The sequence below is a fragment of the Pyricularia oryzae genome, chromosome 1, assembly GCF_000002495.2.
Source record: "Pyricularia oryzae 70-15 chromosome 1, whole genome shotgun sequence".
Classification (NCBI taxonomy): Eukaryota; Fungi; Ascomycota; class Sordariomycetes; order Magnaporthales; family Pyriculariaceae; genus Pyricularia; species Pyricularia oryzae.
The window spans coordinates 3,918,155-3,944,199 of NC_017844.1; the positions used below are offsets into that span (position 1 = coordinate 3,918,155).

Genomic DNA, 26,045 nt, shown 5'->3' on the forward strand with positions numbered 1-26,045 from the left:
TGCAATGGGATGTGTAGATCCCGATACCAAAGAGCAACAACAAAGACGACTGACAGCCCGTTACGCGCCTGTCAAACAGTCAACAAGTCCAAAATGTCAACAAACACAGGGTCATGACACAACAGCTATGGATTCAGGGTATCGAGCACAGGCTTTTTTTTCCTCGTAAGGGTATTCTTTGAGAAGAAGGTCCGAATACTAAAGTTGTAAAGGTATTGCTCTACGCAATCGTCTCTTGGCATGGCCATTGGGATCTTCATGAACTTCTTCAACCCAAGCCGTTTCGCAGGTTCGACGCGTGTCTCGTGCATCGGCTTCTCCGGACTTGGGTATCGGTCGTTGGCAAAGTGTTGAATGAGAAAAAAAGAACAAAAAGCCCAACATCCTTCAACATGTCCAACATTCCTCTCGTCCCTCCTTGCTGCTGTCCATCACTCACCTCACCAGAGTCTTCTCCCACCACTTGACCTCCTCCTCCATCCAAAGCTTCAAATTGTCCACCTTTTTAAATTCGTGCCCATCCCCCGGCAGAACCACCAGCTTGACGTCACCCCCTTTATCCCTGACCCGATCTCTAATTTCGACCGACTGGCTGATGGGCACGATGGTATCTTTATCGCCGTGAACCAGCAGCAGCGGCGCCGTGATGCGCTCGGCATGATACAGCGGACTGCGGTCCCTGAACCTCGTCCTCTTCTCCTCTTCCGTCATGCCCGGCTCCAGCACGAGCAGTTCCATGTATCTCGACTCGAGCTTGTGCGTCTCCTCGGCCAGCGCCGACACGTCAGAGACGCCACAGTAGCAGATGCCGCCGGCAAACACCTCGGGGTGCCAGACCAGCGACTGCAGTACGTGGTACCCGCCGGCGCTGCCGCCCTCGATGCCCACGCGGGCGCGGTCAACCAGCCCGCGCGACGCCAGGTGCTCCACGGCCTCGGGCACGTCGTCGCGGTCCAGGATGCCCCAGTTCCCAAACAGGCGTTCGCGGGAGCGGCGGCCGTGCGCCGTCGACCCCGTGTAGTTGATGTAAAAGACGGCGTAGCCGCGCGACGTCCAGAACTGCTTGTGCATGTCCAGCCCCGGCGTGCAGTGGCCCGTTGGTCCGCCGTGGGTGCCGACGATGAGGGGCGGAGGTGTGTCGTCCGGGCCGGTGAAGTGCGGGTTGGTCGGCGGCCAGAGGAAGCCGTGGATGGGGCGGGCTGGCTGAGAGGTCTTGGACTCGAGTTGGATGTGCTGCGGCGTAGAGAATATTTCCTCGGGGAAGGTGCTGGTGGTTGACCGGTGCAGGAGGGTCTTGGTCTTGATCTCGGCGTCGGGTGTCAAGGTTACGCTGTATACGGCAGGAGGCGTGGTGTGGCCGCTTCCCAGGACCAGGAAGGACGATTCGGTTATGGTGCAAAGGGGGTCAATTCGCATGTCGTGAAGTGAAACGTCAAGGGGTGTCCATTGTTGAGAAGTGATGTCGACATGGATTAGGTGACTGGTTGCAAACTTGGTGTAGACCGCCAGCATATTGGTTGTTGAGAGAAAGGTGAATGTTTGGCTGTTTAAGTGTTGCCATTAGCACATTTTCGTCAGCTTCCAAGGAGCCGAGCACTCCCGAGCATGCATATGATGAGCCGTACGGGTTAGTAAAAAAAAAAAAAGAAGAAGAAAAAGAAAGGAGACTTACAAGCCAGGAAACCAGCTGACGTCCCCAAACTCGACCCCTTCCAGACCCTCCAGCTTAAAGTGCTTCACACTTGCCCTGCCCTCTCCAGGCCTGACAGTAAAAAGTTGACGAAACTCCATCCCCGTCTGCTCATGTGAGAAAAACAGCGTCCCATCAGGCGCCCAGTGCACCTCCCCCACGAGCTGTCCATCCTCACCCGCAACAACCTCCACCTCACCCAGCAGCCTCCCCTGATCCCCCGTCCAGCGCGCCCAGGACAGCTTGACGTCCTTGAACGGCAGGCCCGGGTGGTTCCACTCCCGCCAGGCGACCCAGGCACCGTCGGGGCTGAAGCGCGGGTACGAGTAGAAATCCGCAGTGTCCGCGATGCGCGTCACCGTCTTGGCGTCTAGGTCGATGGCCGACACGTAGTTGCGCACGCGGTCCGGGGCCGGGTCTGTGTGGTCCTCCTCGACGCAGAGGATCCACGGCGAGGGCTGTTGCGGGTGCGGGTCAAAGTCGGCGAAGCGCAGCACTGAGGACTGCACAATTGTCTCGACCTCGCCCGAGTCGACGGTCAACAGCTTGAGGGCCTTGTTCTTTGCGTCGGAGAATATAATGCTCAGGGGGCTGTCCTTTTTGCACACGAGGGCGTAGGGCAGACCGCCGTACTCGTAGACGTCGGTGCTGCATGTGTGCGGCTCTGGCAGGACGGACTTGACCTGCACCGAACCGTCGCTGGCCTGGGTTGCCTCCATGATGGTGTTGGGTCCATCGGGCAGGCTTTCTAGGAAGAAGGTTCTTCCTGAAAGAGGCTGTGGCTGTTAGTTGGTGATGGTTTTGACTGAGTCCCGGATTGCAGGCAAAGACTTCCAATGCTGGGTTGGTCATTCGACTTACACAAGCCCTGGGTGACGACAAGATCTTGGCTCCCGCAGTGGCATCTTCAATACTGATGGCACTCTCCCACTTGCCATAAGGGGCAACTTTTTTGGTTGCCATGGCGGACATTTGGAATCCGAGGAGGCCACTTTGAGGCTAAATGACTTTCTTTTATTCCTCGGTCAAGGTGGATAAGGTAGGTGTCTGTTCAACACAGGTTGCCGACGCCAGACTCGACCACGTTCATATGGGTACCAAGTCAATAAGGGGCAATCCTGAAGTACATGAACGAGGGAAAATCTAGTTGTTTTCTCATCGACTAAAGTTGTACAAAACCCAAGATGGAGTAAATCCGAAATATGTCAGCAAAAGCCCCTCTCATCCTCTCCGCAATCGGAGGACGCCGATGGAAGCAGCGTGCAAAGATGAACTTTTGATCAACTCACGATTGATTTATTGCCCTACGCCTGCCTCATTCAGCAGACCTTAATCAGCGTCCTACATTCAGCGCACCACCCACGGCTCGACTGGGTTGCACGACATGCCCAGACCGGGCAATAAATTTTGGCCGACAAATCATAATTTTTGTCGTTATTCCCTTGCTGTCGTCCCTACCTAAAGTCAAAATCAGAGCCTCGTGCCATACCAAACGTGTTTTTGTCAGAGGCTTCAATGGCAGATTTACAAGAGGCAGTCGCGAGAACGGACCAGCCCCTCCAGCGCAAATACCAATTGACCATATAGCCACGGCCTATCATCCATGATATAGCAGGGCACTCTGGCATGATTGCAAAATGAGCCGCGAGTTATTATTACCATGGTATGGAAGCGGCTGAAAAAAAAGCTCCCTCTAATTACTCTCGTAATACGACGACAAAATATTGGACTGTGGCGTCAGGGGGAGATGTTGGCAAACACCCTGAGAACCCAGGACCATTCCCGCCGCGCCACATCCAGATTGGCCGCATTGCCGACTGTCTCTAACCCGACAAAGGGGGCTTTAAGGGGAGGGCTTGGGGAATCCATAGCATGGCGATTTTGCATCAGCTAATCTCGTAAGGGCCAGCCAGATCGGAGCTAATCTTTAGCTTCAGCATGGGGACGAGACAATGACAGTCGCAGGTGTTGCTGCGTTTACTTGTCTGGATCGACTTTGACCACTTTTTTTTTACCGCAATCTAGAACAAGAGGCCCAAGTCAACAACCTGCTAAGCTCATTGATCGTGTGCGTGTTGGACCCAAAGATTGATATGCGGTTCATACAAAAACATGGGCGAGACTATGCAAAAAGCAATGTTAAACGATTATCCAAAAAAAAAAAAAGGACAACTGCATCCAACTACCGGCATATATCGCCTGCTGCGCTTGCAGTTTATGGACGTGAAAAAGAAAGAAGAATGAACGCTGAATAAATCCCCCAGCTGGAAAGCCCATGTGCAAAAAATAGCCACCCGTTTCATCAAAGCCAGCGCTAAAGAATAGTCGTTGCAAATAAAGTGCCCGCGATTCCACGGACCTCGCCCCGTCTAACCCACTAACATAAAAACAAGCAACATCTAACAAAATCACTCAGGCCGCAAGTGCGGCGGCGTCTGTGCCAGTTTGCTCCGCAGCACCTGCTCACCTACGTATGTGCCCTTGAGCCATCGCTTGCCCGACGTCAGCTGGAACTGCCGCCTCCCGTGCAGGATCCTCATGTTGTCAAAGATGGCGCACTCGCCCGGTTTCATCTTGTACTCAAACATGCTCTCTGGCGCCGTCGACGAGTCCCGGAAGCTCCGGGCCGCCGCCCGCCACTCCTCGAGCGCGTCCTGGCTGTTGATGGAAGCCGACAGGCCCTGGGGCGCTGGGAAGTTGTCCTGGAAGGGAGGCGACCAGCCGATCGAGTCAATGGCTCCGCTGCCGTCCTTGCTGAGCGTCACCACCGGTCGGTTGTACTCGTACCAGTGGCCGTTCTTGTCGTAGTGGTAGTACACAGGCTTGTTCTTCAGCAGCTCAAACTGTTTGGGGTTTTTACTGCGGACCTGCTCCGCCGCTCTGATGCCATCACTGAATAGCGACTCTCCGCCTTCGCAGCTGTTTGCCAGACAATGCAGCAACTGCAGCCTCGGAGGGTCTTGCATGTACAATAGGTCCTGGTGCAGGCACAAAAACACATTCGTGTAGGCGACGTTCTCGGCTTGCGGCTTGGATACCACATCCCACGTCTTACCATAAAATGTAGTTTGAGCATGGCCAACGGCGCAAGCCATCTCCTCGACCGCGGTTTCGGACTCGGGGACGTCCTTGATAAACACAAGACCTAGCCTTGCCAGGTCGAGGAAGCCACGCCAAAACACCTCGCCTTCTCCCTTGATCCATTCGGAGTAGGGGATGAAGCGCACCTGTTTCTCAAAAGATGCCTTGTCCCACGTGGTATGCCGCACCACGTCATCCTTTGGCTTTGGCCTATCGAGGGCGGACTGGATAAAAGACGCCGGGTACACCGACGCATGGCTCTGCTGCCCTCCCGTCAAGAAGTCGTCTCCCCAGACCACCTGAACGCTCTCCCCATCCGCCGCGACGCCGACCTTGCGGACTCTGAGCGACGACGGCACGTCGCACGTCTCAAAGTTCTTTTGGCCAGACGACGAATCGACGCAGGCGCTGCAGCGGCACGAGTCGCGCAGCCACAGCTTCGACAGGGGCGTTTCCAACCCGTCGTTGAAGCGAACGGCCAGCGTGCGCGAGCCGCTGTCCCACGCCGCAGCGAGAGGCCCGGGGGCGGCATGGTGGTGCTCAGGGGTCCCTGATGCTGCTGCTGCTCCCGCCGCCGCCGCCTGGGTCTGAGCTGCAGGCTGCGAATAGGACCTGTTGCAGCCGTAATTACCAGTGGCGCTACGCTGCGTAATAAAACGGGATGCGGGGGCGGGCGGGACGACAGCCACACGGCTCCTTGCGTAGGGCAACCGAGTTTGAGCCCGCAGCAACAGGCGGCAGCTAAGGCTTCTGCTGAACATGCTGACTGGCCAACTATGAATTGCTGCTGTGTTGGGGAAAATTGACTGGAAAAACAAATATACTAATTATAGTTTCCAGAAATTGATTGCGATTTTACGACCCCGCGCGCGACGAAAGATGATGTGCTTGGCAAAGTTGATTTCCATGTGGGAAAAGCCCTGTTTGCTCGTTTTGGGTTGATGGTCTGTCGAGCGAGCACCGTTGTACGTACGCCGGGGCACAGCGGGGTTCTCCCTGAGTTTGAGCGTCTCCCACGTACCGAGTTATCCACGTAATACCAGCCAATGCAGGTATCCAGAGTCGATCGAGTGCACCAACTCTTGAGGACGTTCAATCATCTTCATAAAATGTCTTTTTTTTTCAAATACTTAACAAGTAACCCCGCATCTGCTGTCATCACGAATGCCATTACCTTTTGTCCCGTGGGTCCGTTAGTTCGTCGGTCGAACGGTTTCATGGCGGTGTACTTTTCGGCATGTGAGGCAGGCGGGTATTGGAGATGAGCCGAGGCGCGCGGCAATGGTCGACTTGTTCGATCTCCTGATTTTCTGCTGTCATCAATAGAAACCACGAGCCAAATTCTTACCTGTCCAAGGCATCTTAATTACCTTATTTACCAAAACTAGAGATGCCACTTTGCTCGTGGATGCCGTCGCACAGTGCATTTTCCATATTGTGTTTTAGAAACGTCTGCTCTGAACCTTATCACAGTATCCAGGCATTGGCTGGCTTGGCTAGGTGCAGGGTCACTCCATATTGTTCAATCACTCAATCGATTTTGTGTGTTGTAGAAGAGGCAACTACTTCGCAAGGCAGGTAGTTACCTTAATTACCTTGGGTAACCAACCTCACAAACCCAATGCGGCGACAGGTGACCGAAATAAGTAAGCCGTAAGCAGATTTCCGTTGCCGTCTCACTTGGCATCTAAATTAAAGTATTACATGCATGTAGACATAAGATATTATATTCCGGTAAGCACCTTTTCAATCGCTATGAACAAACGTAAATTCAGCTTCTCCGAGTCTCTTCAACAACATATCCATGAGCTCTGGTCGCTCCGTTTCGAAACCCTCTTGAGTTGGGGGATCCACGTGCCCGGCCGGCCGTTGCCTGGAATAAATGAGCTGTACCTGCATAAGGCGAGAAGAAATTGACTCGTAACGGCCTAAACATAGGTGGCCAATTGCGTCTGCAGTAATTGTGTGCTGTTTCCAAAAATCACCAATCGAGTTTATTTTCTGCTTTTCCATGGAATCCGTCGACCTGATCAACAACGCGGCACACTCTGAGTGGCGAGGCGATCAAAGGTCCAGACGTACCGTACAATGGAGTGAATGTGGAGCAGTGTACAAGAAGTAAGTACCGCATAGCAACGAACAAAAAAGGAAGGATCGTCAGGTACAGAGGCACAGACGCAGGCCTAGACCCCCAGGACCAAGGACTCTTGCACTCCCCCCTCTTGAACTGGAGCCCTACTGTACCAAGACACCACCACTGCCTCCCTTTTAATTACAATTGATGCTGGCTAGTAAGCGCTCCGCCTTCGTCCAGCCCCGGCGTTCTTTTATTTTTTCTTTGTTTCTTAGGATGGCAATCGTTATCGAGTCATGTTTGAAAAGTCGAGATGAACGCATCAAGCAAATCCCATTCGGTGTCGATATTAGTGTAGCGGTTACCCTGGGATACCCTCAACTACTTTGATTAATCAATACACAGACATGGGCTGGAATCTTTCCCATGTCATCCACGGGCGCCAAGAATGGTGCTCTGTAAGGATACCTTGGAATGTCAAATGGAGATAAGGGGAGAAATGACGCTAGGACCAATACCAATGTACCTGCCAAGGTCCTCCCAGGGCGTCTTTTATTTGACCAATTAGCCTAACTTGGGCAACGAGTGGACCCGTGGTAACCTGCCGCCGAACCTGAACCAGAACCTGACCCTGAACCAGTGATTGAGGGCGTGGCAAGTGTGGTTACGGAGCAAGTAGCCCCAAGCGCCGCGCCCCCTTCTCTTGTTTCCTCCACAATGGGCCCAACTTCGCCGGGAATGTGGATGGCGCAGGGAAGTACCGCCGCGCGAGCGGCTTCCCATTCGAATAAGGGAACAAGATGATACTTGGCAAATCTGGGAAATTCGCCCAGAAATACCCCTGTGCAAATGTCACTTCTCGCCCACTCCCCTCGCATCCGTCTGAGATGGTTGCTTTCTCTCCTCGGTAGAATCCCTTTGATTGGACAAGGGCCCACCTCGACAACAGCAACAGCGCCTACCCCTGCTCTCATTCCTTTATTCTTTAATCTCTTTCATCTCTCGACATTTGCGCTCGGAACTTTCTTTCTCTTCCCTTTTCTCCCACCACCTCGCTTGGACAGCGTCCTACTTGTTGATATCCGTTCATTTTAGTTGTTTCTCACGAAGCACCAGTCACTCCTTTTGACGAACGGGTCACCACATTCTTTACATCCCAAGTTGGAGAAAAAAAACATCAACCTCGTCTCTTCCCTCTCAAAAATCCACTCCCTGAGTATTCGGACCTGACTCTGAATTCATCCTGGGTATTGGCGTTTCGCGACACGGGAAATCCAATCCACAAACTCTCCCTTAGATTACGACTTGACGACATCGTAACGAACGACTCCGAATAGAGAGACTAGAAATAGACTTTCACAATGCATTTCGCACCTCTCCTTGTTCTGGCCGCCGTTGGCGCGTCAGCTCACCCTTCGGGCCATGCCCACCTTCACCGTCGCGCTCACGAGAGGCGCAACCCTGAGCCCAAGCCCGATCCCGCCGTTGGAGATATGGTTACTGCCACCATCATGGGCAAGGTCGTCAGCTGGACCAACACCTACGACGGATCACCTTTCATCAAGCACGACCAGCCAGCAGACGTCAAGGGCGCTGCTGTGGAGCCGGCTCCTGTCCCAACAGCAACCCCCAGCGCCAGCCCGCCCCCGCCCCCCGCCTCGCCTGCTTCGCCGCCCGCGCAGAACAGCCCCCCGCCAAGCAGCTCTGGATCTGGATCCGGCACTGGTGTCACCAGTTACACGCCATTCTGCAACGGTCAGCCTACCGTTTCCAAGCGTGCCACCGTCGCAAACATTGCCTATGTTGGTAACACGGGTACCGCTTCCAACTGGGGCTGCAACATTCTGCTTGTTGCCTACGCCCAGACTGCCGACCAGTACAAGTACACCATGAAGATTACCAACCAGTCGAAGGACAAGCAGATCTGCACGTGCTTCAACAAGATTGGCCCCACTGGTCTCATCGACGGCTTCTTCCACCAGGGTCCTACTTGGACAATGGAGGGACAGGGCACCCAGTACGTCGCTTTCGACGACAACTCGCAGGGAGGCTGTGTTTGCAACGCCGGTGACACCCTGCGCAAGACCCCAATGGGCCAGTTCGCTGGTACCTGGATCGAGAGCGACTTTGGCTCTTCCATCAACAAGGGTTGGTCGGGCGCCGACATCTCAGCCATCGTCCCCGATAACTACAAGATGCAGGTTGACGGCGCCAAGGTTTGCTTCGCCGGCACTTGCTCGACCGTCTGGCCCGGCGGCAAGCACGACAATGCTTACGTTGGTGGCTTGGAGGATGCTGACGGCATTGGCTTGAACATCCCTCCGGGCAAGTGCCAGCTGGACGTCCAGGTTGCCTTCAGCGGTTAAGCCTAAGTTTCGTTTCCTGTCTGGTGTTTGGCAATCTTAGCAATATTCTACAACCCCGATGAACTATCCCGTCCTGAATTCGGGAGATGTCTGATAGGCGATCTTTTTTACTTTGTCTTCTATACTTTCGTTAAAACGTCTGGCGACAGCGATCGTCTAGGCTATTTTTGCATTGAGCTTTGTGGTCTGGAAAAAATATCTTTGGCCATTATTTATTCAGTTCAGGTTTAGCAGTCTAATGTTTTTTTGAGTTTCAGTCTATATCTTGCAGTCTATATCTTGAGATATCCTCGTGCTACAGCATTGCTCGTGATTATGTCTGTACTCTGGTGATGATCTCCATGTCTCAAGTTTAAAAGTTCATCTGGTGTGACCATTCACAGCATTGACGTCTGCTGTCCTACCCAGCAACTAGCCACGAGAATGCTATGTTCCTGAGCTGCCCTGGTCCTTGGTACTCTGTTGCATTAAGGTTGTTTCTACAGCGCACGTGCTACAGAACGGATATGCACAATTTTTGAACGACATATCGATATACAACAGAAGAGACGAAAAAAGGTGGGATGATGCCCTTGTCACAAGGCCCACCAAGTCCCCAGTCCAGCCAGAGTCAACCATTTTCTACCTGTATAGGGCATCTATAGCACCGAGTTACCGAGTAGTAGGCTCACTGATATCAACAGGGCAAGAAAGAAAAAAATACAAGACGCCGACATTGTCAGCGAAAATCCATTCCGTTACATCACATGCGTCGATCAACAAGTTTGCTGATCTAAAGATGATCCAGACCTGTCAAATCCGCCCTGACGATCCGGACAAGGCAAGCGGATGAGCGTAAAAAGAAAAGCTTGGCATGAGGAGAAAAGGGGAAAAAAAAGTTTACCACGTAAGCGGGAAAAAAAGGGCCAGGCACAAAAATCGCTCTTTGACTCCGTTACCACACAGTAGAAAATTGGATCGAGCAGAAGCTCTAGAACGGGCCCACAACCCGCCACGTCCGGCGGTTTTTTTTTTGGTTTTTTTTTTTATCTCTATATATTTTCTTCTGACGTGGTTGGAGTGAACTGGTTAAACGACGTCAACCAAGGTGTTGTCTAGATTGGCAAAGCGGAGACGTGGGTATCTTTGAGGCTTTTTTTCTGCCTCTCATGGATTGAGATGTTGCATCTTTTTCTCTGTGACGATATAACACCGAGCAAGCGAGTATGTATTCTCCAGTCGGTGAGCGATTTAATTGTTTCTGTGATGTTCTCCGTATTACTGTATTTTTGCCGTCCCGATTGGATCATATTGCATGTCGGCAAAGGGAAATAAGAACAAGAAAAAAAGTTGGCACATTTTCACATTCTGGCGGATCTTGCCCCTGCCTTGGTTGCTTGGTTCCGTCCGTGCCTTTGCCGCTCATGCAAGGTACCGGACCACCCGTCGAAGCGAACTATCGAGTGCATGAACACCATGGCCGTAACGCAATATGAGGTCCAAAAAAGCGATGGGATCGGCAAGGCGATGTTTCTCGAGGGTGAACGAAGCTTGGAAAACCCAGACCGAGAATCCCGCAACCCGGGGATTGAACATCCCGCCACAGCCAGGGCAGCTTCTTTGTTCCCTTAATTTTGTGTGGAGATGGGGAATGAGATCCTTTTTTGTGTGAGGTACCTGGCGAAAAACCAAGAGCTGAGTCAGAAAAGCTTAGGAAACCCCTTTTTTGCTTCTCCTCTCCTTGAACCTCATTTTCCAAGGTGGGAAGAAAGAAAAAAAAAAGAAAAAAAAGCAAAAAAAAAAAATGCCAAACCAAACCCCCACCGATCGATCTGGAGGAAAAGCCGAAAAATAGCCTACGCCGCCTCCCCCGTCAATCCGCACCAACTGTTGACGCCACGGGGGTGTGTTGGTTTTCTGGAAGGCTGTGCACAAATATTTGCATGCGCACTGGTCCGGCTCCCCGAACCGCTTGGCGGGGCCGTTCAAGGGGGTGACGGACGTCACATTTTTGTCAAGTTGGCCGGTTTGGTTCAAGGGGTGGGAATGGGGCGGGCGGGCAGGCAACATCATTCGGTTTGTTGTCCAACACGAGAGTCTGGGCAGGGGGATCAATCAATATCATTATCAGCGACGTCGCGAAGAGGCCTCCACGTCTTTTGCTGGTATTGATCGGCCGGTTTTGACTTCTGGTTTTGGTAGGTTGGCAGCTCGAAACATTGCAACTTTGTCAAGGTTATTCCTCTCCTTGAAAAGTTCCTGATTACTCTTTATTGCTGCTGGGATCTTGTGAGGCTGTGTTGGTGACACCCGTCTCAATGTCACGTAGAAACCTAGACCTAGACCTAGTAGCAATTATCCGACCGCCAGGTCGAGACTGCGCACATACGTATCATCAACTCGTATAGTAGTAATACTTCAACCTTCATTTCGGCTTTTGTTTGTGTTTGTTCACGGCGATGGACCTAAAGAGGTAAGTAAGCCAGGTTCTTCTCTTCTGTTTAACTTGAGCGCAAGTCCCTGGGTATATACTTGGCAACCAGAGCAATATTACCGTCTCGAGCACCTTTCCTAGTGCTGTACATAGCAAATTGTCTTTCCTTGACTAATCTTTATTCTTTTTATTACTATGTATTATTTTTTGGCAATCTCTTAACATTATTATGGCGCTCCCTGACATTGCATGTTGAATTGCCGCAATGTTTTATTCCAATGCCTCCGTGGCTAAGCTCCTGTGGATATTTATTCCTTGTGTCTTGCTCACCAATGTGAGTTCTGCATGTTACTGTTTTGATAAAACTCTCTGCACAAGTTAGATACTGGATGCAGTGGCAATCATTTAAGCCCCCGTCCATCAAGTCCTTCCATCATAAATGAGATTCCAGTACAAATAATTCGATAGGCTTTTATGATATACTGGCGTGGACAAGGGAAGTGGCCTAATATGGTATTGCGAGACTATGATGTTGCAACTTGGGATCCATGTCTTCCTGCAGTACGCTTACCTGCTCCAATACTAGCTGCACTGCTGCATCCCCATCTATTGATCCACATGTCGCATTAGGGGGTACTTGGCAGAATATATCGAGGATCTGCTGGCTTCAAGTAGTCCATGGGGATCTGGTCTGCCGGAGGTGCCTGTTGTGGTGTTAGTCAGCAGCGGACAACCAGCTTGAGTCGAAACATTAGACTGACCTGGAGCGTTTCTGCCCACTGCCTGACAGCATCAAAGTTCTTGCATTTGTGTTGCGTGTTGAAGTCGGGGAAAGCCGCCGGCTTCTGCGGATCATACCAGACTTGACCTGTATCTAGCTATCAGTACCTTCGAAATCATCTCATCCGTCGGTAAAAAAACAAAAGAGGCATTCGGCCTGAACTTACCGAGAAGACCTGTATCAACGTTGCACATGAGCACTTGGCGGATCGTATCCAGGCAGTGAGCTGTAGAATAGAAAGCCCTATGTCAGCAGAGTTCAAGGCCGACCCATATCGCTAAATTGGAAGTGAAAGTGCCATACTGGTATGAAGCTTCAGAATATGGTCATCATTCTTGAAGGCATGCATGCCCAGGTCTTTGTAGTATGCATAGTTGAAGTACAATGACTTTCTGACAAGATTCTATCCTACTATTAGTAACATGACAGAGCGTAGAGCGGGATCGTAATGAAGTTATCATCCCCAGGAACCAAGAGAAGCCAGTATACGGATAGCCTTACCAGACAGTGAAGGTGGTGCATTCCCTCAACGTTCACAAAGTATCCTGCTCCGTACTTCTCAGAGCGCTGTACATGTCGCTCTTCTAGACCGCTTGCAGGCCCATCCTGGAGGGGAATAACACCGGGGCGGTCTGGCGATTGAGCTATTAGCCTTCAGAAATTCAGGGAGTCGCGCATACTGTTTCAGACTTACAATCTACGCCCAATGCCTCCCAAGCAGCATCGACCTCAGGGGATGCATCCCTCCTGTAAACTGTTTCTTTGAGGAATGATCCGTTGAAGCTGGTGTATGCGTACTTGATGTCAACATCTTTCATCAACGGCGCTGTGATTATTCTTGTTAGCAAAACATCTTCATGACAAGTGTCGTTTTTTTCTGATGTACTCACAATAGGCCGATGTGTGCACTGAACACTCCCTGTTGAGGCTGCTGTCGTGCATCTTGGTGCCGAAATAGCCCCCAACCACAAAAGATATGACGTTAGATGCCATATAGAGCGCCCAGAGAATGTAGTTCCGATGATGATGATATCTGCGCTGTGGTTGCGAGTCTGAGTGATTCTGGTAGTCAAAGAGTTCATCTTCGACGCTAAACCGCCGATCATCAGAATGCCCAGTCAAAGGCCGATAAACTTCTTTCCTGGGGCTTTTGGGGGTCTCCATTTCTGCGTTGGTCCGAAACGCGCGTTTGATGCAACTGGGATTATTGTCGGGACTAATTTCGAGAATTTAGTGAAAAGTTGGGCGCCTCCTCAATGATTTGGGGATTAACAAGAGCTTTGATAATGGTCCTGGAGTGAGTAAAGATGTCACATTGTGACGGTACTTGAGACCGAGACCATAAACGCGCTGCCCCTAGTATTGCAATGACGCAGGAATTGTTTTCCCAGACCTGCCTGTTTGGAATATGGAACCAAATGGCAGTAGTTGCGAACAAGATGCAGACAGGTACCTGGGTAGGTACCTACCACATTTGGCAACTAGCCTTATGTTCCATTCTAGGAAACAACGTTTACGGACAGCCTGCAAACACGACTACTGCACCAAGGGAAGCGAGACTCGGAGAGTAGATGTATAGTTGATCAGGTGCCAACCTGGATACCTCTTTAAATTTCTGGCAGCTAGGTAGGTACCTACTTAGTCCTGGGTAACTATTGCTGCTTCTTCAAAGATCTTAGACTTGAACCAAATGCATGTGATGAGCTGGACCCGGCCCTATATTACAGCTTCACAAAGTCATTTCAGGCGTGGGGGGAAAACCCCCGATGTGTGTTTCCCACTTTCCGGTACTGCATTAGTTGCTGAGGCCCGAGTGCATTCCTTCGACTCCTGACGTTGCCTACGTGGGAGAAGATATCTGTGTCTCTGCAACTTAATTGAAATATCCCGCATTTTTCAACAATCTTGCTATTTATATTGAAGGGACGCAGACACTCTGCTTTGTGGTACGTATAATTGCTTGTTTCGTAGGGCTGCATAAAGTACTTTTAGCCAAGACAACCACTGCTTAGACCAATTAATCCTTCCATGTCTCTCATCTGAAGATGTCTGAGACCATCACGAAAGACATTATCGGAAAGCCGAAGTGCTGTCAGAAAATCGTCTAACATAAAAAAGAGGGCGAGCGCATACGACTGGCCAGTGTCATTGGCAAGTAACACAGTTTCAGCGCAGATATCACCCCCTATCTTTGGTATCGACCAGTGATGGACGTGGACTTCATGTACACGTATACCCACGTCATCATAATAGGAAGACCCTGATCGCGATATATGTGTGCGTGCGCCACTAGCTCAACATTAGGCTCCTGATCGTCAAGTCGCAAAGTATAACAGCCAGACCCCCCCCCCCCCCCCAAAATTCTCAATCAGGAGTTATTCCATGAGATAAGACAGCCACGGAAGCTAGCATAGCCATCGGGTCATGGTGCCGACTAAAGCGCCGGGTGGCAGGCCGCCACCGAGTCCACCGTCAATCGGAGCCTTGGCCTGAGCCGCAAAGTAACCACTTCGTGGCGCATGTCCCCGATCATGGAGGCTGCGCACAGGCCCGGAGAGTAGACGCCTGTGGTTACCACGGCCCCAGAAGGCTGCCGTCGCCAGAACTATGCTGTCTGGAAAAGAGGCCAGATGCCTCGGGGGATAGTTGCTCAGACTCAGCTGGCCAGGTCAGCCGTCATAGAGTCAGCCTTGTGGGGATTTTTGAGCTCATAAAATAGGTATATGGGCTTTTGTTAGTACAAGGTTACACGACACGACCAGCAAGCCTCGGCTTGACGATCCAAGAGAAGACCATAAAAGCCCCCCATCCAGTCGTCGCATTGAGGTCGAAAAACTCAGATCTCGACAAACCGGACATAACGAGATCAGAGCCTTCAAAATTATAGCCATTCTGCCCTATCAACCAGAGCTTTGTCTTAAGTCGGGCCTCCTCCACCGTCAACATGAAGTTTTTTCACGCCTTAACCATCGGCGCACTCGCCATCACGGGCACAGTCGCAGCACCCGTAGAAACCACCGCGGTGGGTGCTGCTATCGCCACGGACACAGTCGCAGCCCCCATAGACACCACCACAGACACAACCGCAGCCTCTACAAACATCACCGCAGACACCGCGGACACTCCTGCGGCCTCAATAGATACCACCGGAGACACCACAGACACCGCCGCCGCCGCCCCCATAGACACAACGGCGGTGGGCGCTACTACCATCACTGGCGCACTCGCAACCCCCATAGACACCATCGCAGCTCCCATAGATACCACGGCGGTTGGTGCTACTACCAACAACCCTACCACCCAATCCAACCGTGGTGCCTTCAGCGGCGCAGGCAGATACTGGGGCTGGAGGGGCAATGGCGCCGGGACCAACGCCGGAAGCAACTTCAGAGGCGGCAGGTGGCCAGGTGGCAGAATTGGAGGCTCCGGCACGTACACCAACTATCCATCGAGATTCGCCAACTATGGCACCTCACGCCGTTGGGTTGACCGGGCCAAGAGCCTCTTTGTTTGATCTCGACAACGCTGAAACACGGTGATAGCGAAGGGAAGGGGAAGCACGGGCTCACTGGAATTTGGATTTGGGTTATTCTAAACCATTCAAGCTATTTGCTGTTCATTAATGAGACTGGCGAAATTGCGGGAAGAGCATAGAATGGGTTTTGCTACTAGATTGTTCGAGGTTAGTTTATGAAAAACAAATTTGAAAAAAAAAAAAATCAAAAAAATCCACAGTAAATATAAGAGTGCCGCTGTTCTTGGAGCGAATATAGGCAGCACTGGTTTATCTCGATCAATTGAGAACATCTTTGTTCAAACGTTGAAATTGATATCAAAACGCGAGGCTAATAGATCTTGGTTCTTGTCCAACCCCGACCCCCTTCATCTCGACGGCCCCACCCGATGCAACCCTCCCCATGATTGGATAATTCGACAACACCCGCTCCACCCCAATCCCAAAGCTACCACCCAGCGGTGAAGGATTCTGCCTGCGACCCGCCCAAAAATTTCTCAGCCTCAACCCGTGAAGCTGAATGTCCGCAGGATAAAAAAGAGAAGAGTAGCAACAAACGCCACCCAACAGACGACGCCGCCGACGACAAACGATATCTCGTCAAAGCGCCAAAAACAAAACAAACAAACAAAAAAAAATACACACCGGCAAAAATGCATCTCATGTGCAACGTCGACGCCTCGGGCAAGCGTGCCTACACCCTCAAGAAGGTGCTCGAGGGCAAGGTCACCAAGTCTGCGCACCCGGCGCGCTTCTCGCCCGACGACAAGTGGTCGCGCCACCGCATAACCCTCAAGAAGAGGTTTGGGCTGCTGCAGACGGAGAAGAGTGAGTTCCTTTCTTTTGCTGTCCCCCGATCAATTTATCTACGAGCTGCTTGTAAAGATTCGTATGCTGACCAGGGATGTTTGTGTGTTTTGCTGCAGAGGACCTCAAGGCGCTCCAGTCATCATGAGCTGTTTCTTGTATTCTTCTTATTTGTTCTGAGCGGTATAATTCGGTTTATTCATATTCTTTTTTTTTCAAATGGTCAATTTCTACCTGGTCAAAGGGAGAGGCGTTTTCGGCGCAACATCTGGCTTAAATGATGGAACGGGCGACGACCAAAAAGGTGTTGGAGATGCTGCATTATTTGTTGTGATGAGTCCAGCAGAGAGATAAAAATTTGTTGTCTCTTGCTGAGACTGCTTCATCTGTCGCATGCCTTTGGAATACTACGGAAATGTGGTGCATACGGCGGTCATCACTCGTATCAGGTCTATATTTTGGTCATGATGCTTTTATCTATCAATCCGTGTACCGGTGTATCTCTAAGATGGTATTTTTTTGCAAGAGAATGGCGTCACAAAACAAGGAGTCGTGTTTATTACCTCCGTTTCTTTCCATTGACATTGCGCCCCGCGCCGACCTTGATACGGCCGTTTCCGCCTGCCCTCTCACCGGTCAGGATGCCGGGAAGGTAGTCCTCATCCATGAGATCTCTCACCCTCGCGCGGCGCTCGTCGTCAACCTTGCGCTGGTACTCCTTTTGGTCTTCCGCAAGCAGCAAGTCCTTGCCCCATCCGTTCTTACCACCGCCACTCACAGTCTTCTTTCCGCTCGCGGTACCATGGACCGGCTTCGGGATGCTGAACACGTTTCCCCTGTTGTTCCACTGAAAGTTGCGCTTCAGATGCACCTTGAAGTTGCCGTTGGTGTCAGTTGAGCAGCTTGTCCGCGTCAGCGTCGGCTGGCCGCACTTGGGGCAGAATTGCTTCTCCATCTGGCGCGTCACGGCGAAACAGCCGTGACAGCGCAACACCCAGGATTTGAGGTGCGTGATGCGCGCAAGGGTAGGCGAGACCACATTGAGGTTGATACGCAGGGATACGTTTTGCATGGCAAAATCAGAAGTGAGAAGGGCGGCCTGCAGGACGCGCTGGATTGGTTGCTCTGGCGCGCGCGTGGGGTTGTCCTTTGCCTTGTGCTTCTTAATGTTGGACGGAGTGATCCATTCGCCGTCGCCGTCGTCGCTGGCCGAGTCCTCCTCGTCGACCACTTCAGTAACGCTATCTGGCTCAGTTTTTGAACCATTCAAGTCCAAGGTCTTGAGCTCTTCAACGGGCGCAGCAGGCTCCTGCGAAGGCTCCTCTGTGCTGGTAACGGCAGGCACATCCTCAGTAGTACTGGCTTGTTCTGTTGCCGCAGGGACATCAGTTGCGACATTTGGAGTCTGCTCTGTTGTCTCTGTTGACAGCTCCTTCGCGACGTCCTGGCTAGCCTGGGCATCTTCCCTCTTTGGTGGACTTCCGTTGACCCTTTGTTGGTTAGGGGTATTCCTCAACCTCCAGTCGCCATTGTTCCTCTCAATCTCCAGCTCGTACGTCAAGGCTATCAACGCAATATCCGGCCTGCTGAGTACCTCGAGATCTCCTGTGCGGCGCGCAAAGTCTGATACAAACTTGATGCTCTCAGGCTTCGGACTCCTCAGCTTCAAAAATGGCAAGAGGGTGTTGTTTATGCGAGTCCGGGTCGCTTCGTCTCGTATCTCCTCGAGGACGGCCGGGATGGTGTATAATTCTTCTGCTCGGGCGATCAAGGTGCTGACGGCCGGATCGCCTTTGATAAGTGGCCCTGTGTCAAGCACAAGGGTGTGGATAGGTTTTGTTGGCGGCGTTGTCGTGGGTGTAGGAGCAACTGTGTCGAGGGTGGATGGAGGGGCCTCCGCATTGGGTGGGCTCTCTACAGGTGCGTCGGCCTGAACCTCGGCGATTGCTACTGCGGAGGTCATTACGGGGGTCTTGTGCTATGGCGTCCTCTCGGTGATTTTGTTTTTCAAAAATATCGGTGTCAAAGCCGAAAAGATGCTGTGTCAATACCAGCCGATCGCCCACTCAGCAATATCGCGTGCTGCACAAAAAGTTGGAGGGGTTAAGTCTCAGTCAAGAAATTTAGGCGGGGACAGGACGGCAGAATTTCGCGGGGCAAACCAGGGTTCACGTCGCAATCCAAGGGCGGTCTTGACAGCCACGCTAAGCCAAATTTGTGCGCAAATTACGCCCCTATGCAAGATACCCGCAGCATATTCCAATGCCCCAGATTTAATTATGTGAATTCAAAGCGGCGAAATGCCTTTTGCCATGGCTAGATTTGCGGTAACCTTTTTGCCAACGTCCCGAACCTTTCCATGTACCTTTCCGTAAAGTTTTTTTTCTCCTACGAGAGCCCGCCCGAAGGTGAGGCTAAATAGAATGTATCAAAGCATTGTTCCAATGTAAAAAAGAGTATTTTACATACCTTAGACATGCAGACCTGGTGCAGATCTGGCATAGCCGTGGCGCCAGGGTCTCAATCTGTACGGGCTGACACGTGAATGAACTTTAATTTCCTGCCTATGACGAGCAAACTGCCGGCCAATAAGAAGTAACTTCGCGTTCGCGTCGGGCTGGGAAGTAGGCTGTTGACACGGATTTACTAAGTCAATATAGACATGCAACTTACTGCGGTCAAGCATGACTTGCAGATTCATTTAGGAAATTGACCGCAGGCGTTTGATTGATTTTTTTTTCTTTTTCGTTCGATTTTTGAATTCTTGCTAAATGCATTTTGGAACAGACGATGTTCCCACGTCCCTGATCGGCCCGACGACAAGATTTATTCAGTTCGGTTGATTATTTGTCTCAAAAAGAGGTTGAACTGGCCCCGGACTCGAATGTCTCCACCCAACTAAACTCGAAAAGTCCACCACCACGTTGGTCAGAGCAGTCTGTCGCTAAACCGTCACTCAACACCTCCCTCGTTCGACAACTCCGCGTCCGACCGTTAAGACAATTTACCCCACGCGGAGGATGCTCCTTTGCGATTACGAACAAGTGCAAGTGCAGTGCTGGGAAGACACGCGCGCTTCTATTTTGACTATTCTCGCCCAACTACGCGAATAACCCCCCCTGAAAACGATCGAGCTCCAAGTTCGCAGACCGCTCACAACTACGCTCCAAAAAGGGGCACGCCGACCTCGCCGCTGGCGGAGCCCCCTCACAAACCAACAAGATGGCTGGTGGAAACATCAAGGTGGTTGTTCGGTGCCGGCCGTTCAACTCCCGAGGTAGGTTATTTATTCTTGTCATGCCGGACGGGTCTCTGTCTGGATGTCGATGATGAAGGCGCCAGGAAAGCTCACAGTTGTGGACTCTTGTAGAAAAGGATCGCGGAGCAAAATGTATCGTCGAGATGCGAGGCAACCAGACCATTCTTACGGCACCAGAAGGCGCAAACAAAAAGGACCAGGGCCAGAAAGTCTTCGCATTCGATAGATCATACTGGTCTTTCGACAAAGAGGCACCGAATTATGCCGGCCAGTCAAATCTACACACAGACTTGGGAATACCGCTACTAGATAATGCATTCCAGGGATACAACAACTGCATTTTCGCATACGGACAAACAGGTTCCGGAAAGTCGTACTCCATGATGGGATATGGAAAAGACTACGGTATCATGCGCTTGATTTGCCAGGACATGTTTGAACGGATCGGCAAGTTGCAGACGGACTCGAATTCCAAGTGCACCGTCGAGGTGTCATATCTCGAAATCTACAACGAGCGCGTTCGAGATCTGCTCAATCCGAGCACCAAGAGCAACCTCAAAGTCAGAGAGCACCCGTCGACAGGACCCTACGTCGAAGACTTGGCCAAGCTGGCCGTCAGCAGTTTCCAGGAGATTGAGCATCTGATGGACGAAGGAAACAAGGCCAGAACGGTCGCCGCCACCAACATGAACGAAACTTCAAGTCGAAGTCACGCTGTGTTTACCTTGATGCTGACGCAGAAGAGTTTTGATGTCGAGACCAACATGGCAATGGAAAAAGTCGCAAAGATTAGTCTGGTGGATTTAGCCGGTTCTGAAAGAGCAACATCCACCGGAGCTACCGGCGCGCGTCTCAAGGAAGGTGCTGAGATCAACCGATCGCTCTCCACGTTGGGACGTGTCATCGCAGCCTTGGCCGACCTGTCGACTGGCAAGAAGAAGAAGGGCGGTGCTACTGGCCAGGTGCCATATCGTGATTCAGTACTCACATGGCTGTTAAAGGACTCGCTAGGAGGAAACAGTATGACCGCCATGATAGCAGCCATCAGTCCAGCAGATATCAACTTTGACGAAACGCTCAGTACACTTCGGTACGCCGACTCGGCTAAACGTATCAAGAACCACGCGGTTGTCAACGAAGACGCCAACGCACGCATGATCAGAGAACTGAAGGAGGAATTAGCCATGCTCAAGACCAAGCTCGGAGGAGGCGGCGGCGGTGGTGGTGCTGGTGGAAGCGGCTCGGCCGTACCTCCAGATGAGATTTACGCCGAGGGTACACCTTTGGAACAGCAGATCGTCAGCATCACAGCAGCAGATGGAACCGTCAAAAAGGTTTCAAAAGCTGAGATCGCCGAGCAGCTGAGCCAAAGCGAGAAGCTGTTGACGGATCTCAACCAGACTTGGGAAGAAAAGTTACAGAAAACCGAGGAAATTCACAAAGAACGTGAGGCTGCGCTGGAAGAATTGGGTATCAACATCGAGAAAGGTTTTATTGGGCTGAGCACACCCAAGAAGATTCCGCATTTGGTCAACTTGTCGGACGACCCGCTATTGGCTGAATGTCTGGTATACAACCTCAAACCCGGAACAACAATTGTCGGAAACGTCGAGTCGAATGGAGAGCACCAGGCAAACATCCGCCTGAATGGTTCTGGCATTCTGCACGAACACTGCATCTTCGACAATGCGCAAGACGGGACCGTTACTCTGATACCGCAACCCGGAGCCGCCGTCATGGTTAATGGCAAGCGCATAGCAGAACCTAAACAGCTCCATTCCGGGTACCGAGTTATTCTTGGCGACTTTCACATCTTTCGATTTAACCACCCCATGGAAGCAAGAGCGGAGCGAACAGAACAGAGTCTCCTACGCCAGTCACTCACTGCCAGCCAACTGCAGAATCTTGACAAGGCCACATCGCCCATGGCGGCCAAATACGGACATGCCAGGAGCGTTAGCAAGGCAGGATCTGACTTTGGGGCTGATAGCCGGCCAGACTCGCCGGGTCCGTTTCAGCGGGATGGGCGCGACAACGATTGGTCGTTTGCGCGGCGAGAGGCTGCGTCCGCTATACTCGGCTCCGACCAAAACATCACAAATCTGACTGACGAGGAGCTGAATGGGCTGTTTGAAAAGCTCCTCAAGGAACGAGAAGAGCGAGTAAATGGCCGCGATGGAGAAGATGAGACAGAGTCCATGTCGTCCTACCCTATGCGCGAGAAGTACCTTTCGACTGGCACTATCGACAACTTCTCACTGGACACGGCCCTGACGATTCCCTCAACCCCCAGGCAAGGCGAGGGGGACGAAAAGCTGCGCGAAGCTCAGGAGGAGATGCAGTCGCAGCTGGAGAAGCGGAAAGAGGAATTTCAGGGCCAGCTCAAAACCGCCGAGGCGGCAAATGTCGAGGTCGAGGAGATCAGGAAGGAGAAGGCACGGATGGAGGATGAGCTCGTAACTCTCAAGGCCGAAATGCAGAAACAGCTCGAGGTTCAGCGCAAGACTTTTGAGGACAAGATTGAAAGGCTCGACCCGCTGAAGCGACCAAAGGCCAATCCCAAGCTGTCCGAAGCTGAGATTAAGCGTGCAAAGGATGTGGTTAAGCACTGGAAGAACCGGCGATATGTCCACATGGCCGAGACTTTGCTGCAAAACGCATCCACCTTGAAGGAGGCGCAGGTGATGAGCCAGGAACTTGAAGAACACGTTTCCTTCCAATTTACCGTTGTGGATGTGGGCCATGTGTTGTGTTCGTCGTATGACATGGTTCTCAATGGCCTGCCGGGCGAGGGTGACGATGTTGCCCTCGAGGAGGCACCCAAGCCGTGCATTGGCGTTCGAGTCATTGACTACAGAGACAGCTCTGTTCGGCTTTGGAGTTTGGAGAAACTCCACGATCGTGTTCGGCAGATGCGGCAGATGTACCAGTACCTTGACGAGCCCGAGTATTCACAGCACCTCAGCTTTGACAACCCCTTTGTTGAGAACTGCATGCCGCAGTATACACTGGTCGGCGAGACAGATGTGCCTCTGCGCGCCGTGTTTGAGAGCCGCGTTCAGGACTTCACCCTTGATGTCCTGTCGCCGCATACATCCCATGTCATTGGCATCATCAAGCTCTCGCTGGAACCGTCGAGCGCTAGGGCACCGTCCAACACTCTCAAGTTCAACGTTGTCATGAGCGAGATGGTCGGTTTTGCCGAGCGCGAGGGCACAGAAGTGCATGCCCAGCTCTTCATCCCTGGCGTGTCGGAAGAAGATGGTGTCACTACGACACAGATGATCAGCGACTTTGACGAGGGCCCCATCAGATTCGAGAGCGTTCATAGCATGAGCGTACCTCTGTTTGGGTCACAGGGCATCAGCCTCCGGATCGCAATCTTCGCCAAGGTTTCAACCATGCATCTCGACAAACTTCTTAGCTGGGACGACATGAGGGATGCGGTTCCGGTGTCCAGGGGGAAGCAGAAAGCCGCTAGGATATCCGAGAGCCACTTTTACACAGAGGAAAAGCACGACTTGCTTGCGAGAGTCCAGATTATGGAAATGGACGAGAACGGCGAGTACCTCCCTGTCGAGGTGACTCAAACCAGCGAACTCGATGCGGGGACATTCCAGCTTCATCAGGGTTTGCAGAGGCGCATTGCCATCAATCTGAGTCACAGCTCTGGGGATGCCCTTCCGTGGGACGATATTATGTCTGTAAAAGTTGGCAAGATTCAGCTCGTCGATCACGCTGGAAAGACGCCTGATATGGGCAATATTACGCCAGACATCGCAATGAAGCTTGCGTCAAAGCCTGTCTTCCGTCAGAATGCAAACGGCACCCGCAATGTGACCATGATTGGCCAATGGGACTCTTCGCTCCACGGATCGCTGCTGCTCGACCGCGTCACTGCAGACAAGTATAAGGTTCAGATGAGCATCTCATGGGAGGTCGCGTCGGAAAAGCTCGCCGAGCCAATGAAGTTCTCCATGAATGTCTTTTGCCAGATAATGTCACGCAACTTTGTGCGTCAGTCGTCACTGCTCTCGTCTTTGTGGCAGAGTGTTCGAATCGTCAAGTCGACAACGGGAATTTTCACTATGTCCATGCGACCTGCACCTATCAAGCGTGTAGGGGACATTTGGCGCCTCAACAGCCAGCATGATTACGTCAAGGGCGAGGAGACCCTGACAAGCTGGACCCCGCGCGGCGTTTCTCTCATCAGTGACTTCATAGCTTCCAAGAGAAAGCGCAGACGGATTGCAGAGGTTGGGGCTGTGCAGAACTTTGTGAGAAGGATTGGATACCCTCAGCCTAGGATACAGCCGCTTACAGACGATGATGCTCTCGACGAGGACATTCCACCACCCAAGCTACCTGATGACATTGAATCAATCAATGAGCTGCTCCAGGACACACCGGAGGTTTCTCAGGTTCTCTCACCGCCCGCGGAAACCAATGGCGAGGCTGAGCCTAAGACACCCACAGATGCCGGTAGCGAAGGGGAGGCCGGGATCGAGCCCGAGCCCGAGGCTGAAGAACCTACACTGACCATATCTGACTTGGCTGCTGTGAAACCCGAGTATGACGAACGCGAATCAGCCCTTTTGACAAAATGCTATGAGCTACTGAAGCCGCATCCGGATCCGCTGCAAGCTATTCTGAGTCCACTCAACACCTCACCTCCCGCAAACGGGGTGACAGAAGCGCCCGAGGAGGCGCCACGCTTGGTTACGACGATCGTCAAAGCGACTCGTAACCCAAAGCTCATGAAAGGCGGATATCTGCTCGTACCAAGCAGCGACTCGACACGTTGGATCAAACGTTTTGTCGAGCTTCGCCGTCCTTATCTACATATCCACAGCGTGTCGGATGGTGAAGAGGTTGGCATTGTCAGCCTTCGGAATTCAAGAGTCGACAGTTCGCCTGGGATTCTAGGCCTCATGGAAGCAGGTGGCCACGGTTACGATCCCAGCGACGATGGCCAACCGCAGTCACCGGAACAGGCGTACGACGAAACCCCTTCTCCAGCTCCCAGGCCTCGTCAGACATCTGGGCATCGGCGAACATCGTCTGGCCGCTTGATTTCGTCAATCTGGACGGGCTTCAGCGGGGCATCGCGGGCCAACGGTAACGGCGCCGGCCTCGCGGGACTCAGCGAACGGCTCCAGGCTGGCGTGTTTGCCATCTATGGAACGGACAACACATGGCTTTTTGCGGCTCGCAGCGAGCGCGACAAGCTGGACTGGATATTTAGGATTGACCAGAGCTACGTTGCTTCGAGCGCCAGCGCCAGCGGGGCGGCGAGCCCGCTACCTCGTCATGTTCGAGACCCGAATAGGGAGGACGAGGGTGACGATTTTTCTCATGGTGGTGGTCGTTGAGGACACCTCGATATTATTCCCCCTTTTTTTTATGCGGCAAGATAAAAAAAAAACCCTATTCTTAGACTAATGAGGCTCATGACTTTAGGATGGTATATCGTTGCATTTCTTTTTTCTTCTTTTCTTTCAGGTGGTTTTGTGTCATCTGCACTATAATCATACCAGCTCGGAAGGATGGATGAGGCGTGCGTGCTTCTATTTTTATGGAGGAACCCGCGGCCACATGCAAAGATTTTTTTAAATTTTCCTTTGTCACATTAATTTATATATATACCCTTCTTGTAGTTTGGATTTTCCCCCCGGATCATCTCGGGGGGGCCAAGCAGAATGACGACATGAAAGACATCGATCGTTACTGTATCACAAGTTGTTTTTCTATTTTATTCTTTCTTTCAAACAATCTGGGTATAGAAAACCGGAGGCTTGTCAATTTATACCCGTTTCAGCTAAATACTGGGTTCATACAAACCCTTCCATAGAAAAGTTTATACTCTAGATCGCGATTGACGCCTTACACCTGGCTGTTTGTTCTCCCGCCGATATGTGCATGTCTTACACAATGATCAGGCTGCCAAAGCTAGTATTAGAACTAGAAGGACTTGAGATGGGTGGTGAGCAACGAGCTGAAAACAAAGTATCTCGGTACCACTTGGCCTACTTGTTGGTATTGCTTCCCAGGACATGTTTT

The 26,045-nt window shown here is 51.8% G+C and overlaps 10 protein-coding genes across 10 annotated transcripts; 4 read left to right on the plus strand and 6 right to left on the minus strand.

Annotated features, from left to right (window-relative positions):
- Positions 1 to 111: 111 nt before the first annotated feature.
- On the minus strand, positions 112 to 2,916 carry MGG_09249 (peptidase S9 prolyl oligopeptidase active site-containing protein). The gene is made up of 3 exons (XM_003709828.1): positions 2,552 to 2,916; positions 1,673 to 2,466; positions 112 to 1,543 (listed from the first exon to the last, which is right to left on the minus strand). Exons 1-3 carry the CDS (start codon positions 2,660 to 2,662, stop codon positions 436 to 438), a joined length of 2,013 nt encoding a protein of 670 aa, XP_003709876.1. The 5' UTR covers positions 2,663 to 2,916; the 3' UTR covers positions 112 to 435.
- A 1,182-nt stretch (positions 2,917 to 4,098) lies between these two features.
- MGG_09250 (gamma-butyrobetaine dioxygenase) lies at positions 4,099 to 6,902 on the minus strand (the record flags this gene model as incomplete). The annotated part of the gene is made up of 6 exons (XM_003709829.1): positions 4,099 to 5,577; positions 5,793 to 5,852; positions 5,946 to 6,119; positions 6,452 to 6,458; positions 6,537 to 6,699; positions 6,854 to 6,902. 6 exons carry the CDS (start codon positions 6,900 to 6,902, stop codon positions 4,099 to 4,101), a joined length of 1,932 nt encoding a protein of 643 aa, XP_003709877.1.
- Positions 6,903 to 7,274: 372 nt separating this feature from the next.
- MGG_16257 (uncharacterized protein) lies at positions 7,275 to 7,819 on the minus strand (the record flags this gene model as incomplete). Its single annotated transcript, XM_003709830.1, has 2 exons — positions 7,275 to 7,301; positions 7,607 to 7,819. 2 exons carry the CDS (start codon positions 7,817 to 7,819, stop codon positions 7,275 to 7,277), a joined length of 240 nt encoding a protein of 79 aa, XP_003709878.1.
- A 74-nt stretch (positions 7,820 to 7,893) lies between these two features.
- Positions 7,894 to 9,553, plus strand: MGG_11750 (uncharacterized protein). The gene has a single exon (XM_003709831.1). It carries the CDS (start codon positions 8,207 to 8,209, stop codon positions 9,209 to 9,211), a length of 1,005 nt encoding a protein of 334 aa, XP_003709879.1. The 5' UTR covers positions 7,894 to 8,206; the 3' UTR covers positions 9,212 to 9,553.
- Positions 9,554 to 11,317: 1,764 nt separating this feature from the next.
- MGG_16258 (uncharacterized protein) lies at positions 11,318 to 11,619 on the minus strand (the record flags this gene model as incomplete). Its single annotated transcript, XM_003709832.1, has 2 exons — positions 11,318 to 11,523; positions 11,580 to 11,619. The coding sequence occupies 2 exons, from the start codon at positions 11,617 to 11,619 to the stop codon at positions 11,318 to 11,320; spliced, it is 246 nt and encodes an 81-aa protein (XP_003709880.1).
- A 631-nt stretch (positions 11,620 to 12,250) lies between these two features.
- MGG_09251 (uncharacterized protein) lies at positions 12,251 to 13,569 on the minus strand (the record flags this gene model as incomplete). The annotated part of the gene is made up of 7 exons (XM_003709833.1): positions 12,251 to 12,328; positions 12,386 to 12,492; positions 12,572 to 12,631; positions 12,709 to 12,808; positions 12,907 to 13,037; positions 13,100 to 13,231; positions 13,296 to 13,569. The coding sequence occupies 7 exons, from the start codon at positions 13,567 to 13,569 to the stop codon at positions 12,251 to 12,253; spliced, it is 882 nt and encodes a 293-aa protein (XP_003709881.1).
- Positions 13,570 to 15,349: 1,780 nt separating this feature from the next.
- Positions 15,350 to 15,919, plus strand: MGG_09252 (uncharacterized protein; the record flags this gene model as incomplete). The annotated part of the gene is made up of 1 exon (XM_003709834.1): positions 15,350 to 15,919. One exon carries the CDS (start codon positions 15,350 to 15,352, stop codon positions 15,917 to 15,919), a length of 570 nt encoding a protein of 189 aa, XP_003709882.1.
- Positions 15,920 to 16,408: 489 nt separating this feature from the next.
- On the plus strand, positions 16,409 to 17,438 carry MGG_09253 (H/ACA ribonucleoprotein complex subunit 3). The gene is made up of 2 exons (XM_003709835.1): positions 16,409 to 16,747; positions 16,846 to 17,438. Exons 1-2 carry the CDS (start codon positions 16,573 to 16,575, stop codon positions 16,872 to 16,874), a joined length of 204 nt encoding a protein of 67 aa, XP_003709883.1. The 5' UTR covers positions 16,409 to 16,572; the 3' UTR covers positions 16,875 to 17,438.
- Positions 17,154 to 18,826, minus strand: MGG_09254 (20S-pre-rRNA D-site endonuclease NOB1). The gene has a single exon (XM_003709836.1). It carries the CDS (start codon positions 18,687 to 18,689, stop codon positions 17,286 to 17,288), a length of 1,404 nt encoding a protein of 467 aa, XP_003709884.1. The 5' UTR covers positions 18,690 to 18,826; the 3' UTR covers positions 17,154 to 17,285.
- A 582-nt stretch (positions 18,827 to 19,408) lies between these two features.
- On the plus strand, positions 19,409 to 25,878 carry MGG_09255 (kinesin-II 85 kDa subunit). Its single transcript, XM_003709837.1, has 2 exons — positions 19,409 to 20,003; positions 20,097 to 25,878. The coding sequence occupies exons 1-2, from the start codon at positions 19,949 to 19,951 to the stop codon at positions 25,355 to 25,357; spliced, it is 5,316 nt and encodes a 1,771-aa protein (XP_003709885.1). The 5' UTR covers positions 19,409 to 19,948; the 3' UTR covers positions 25,358 to 25,878.
- The last annotated feature ends 167 nt before the right edge of the window (positions 25,879 to 26,045 follow it).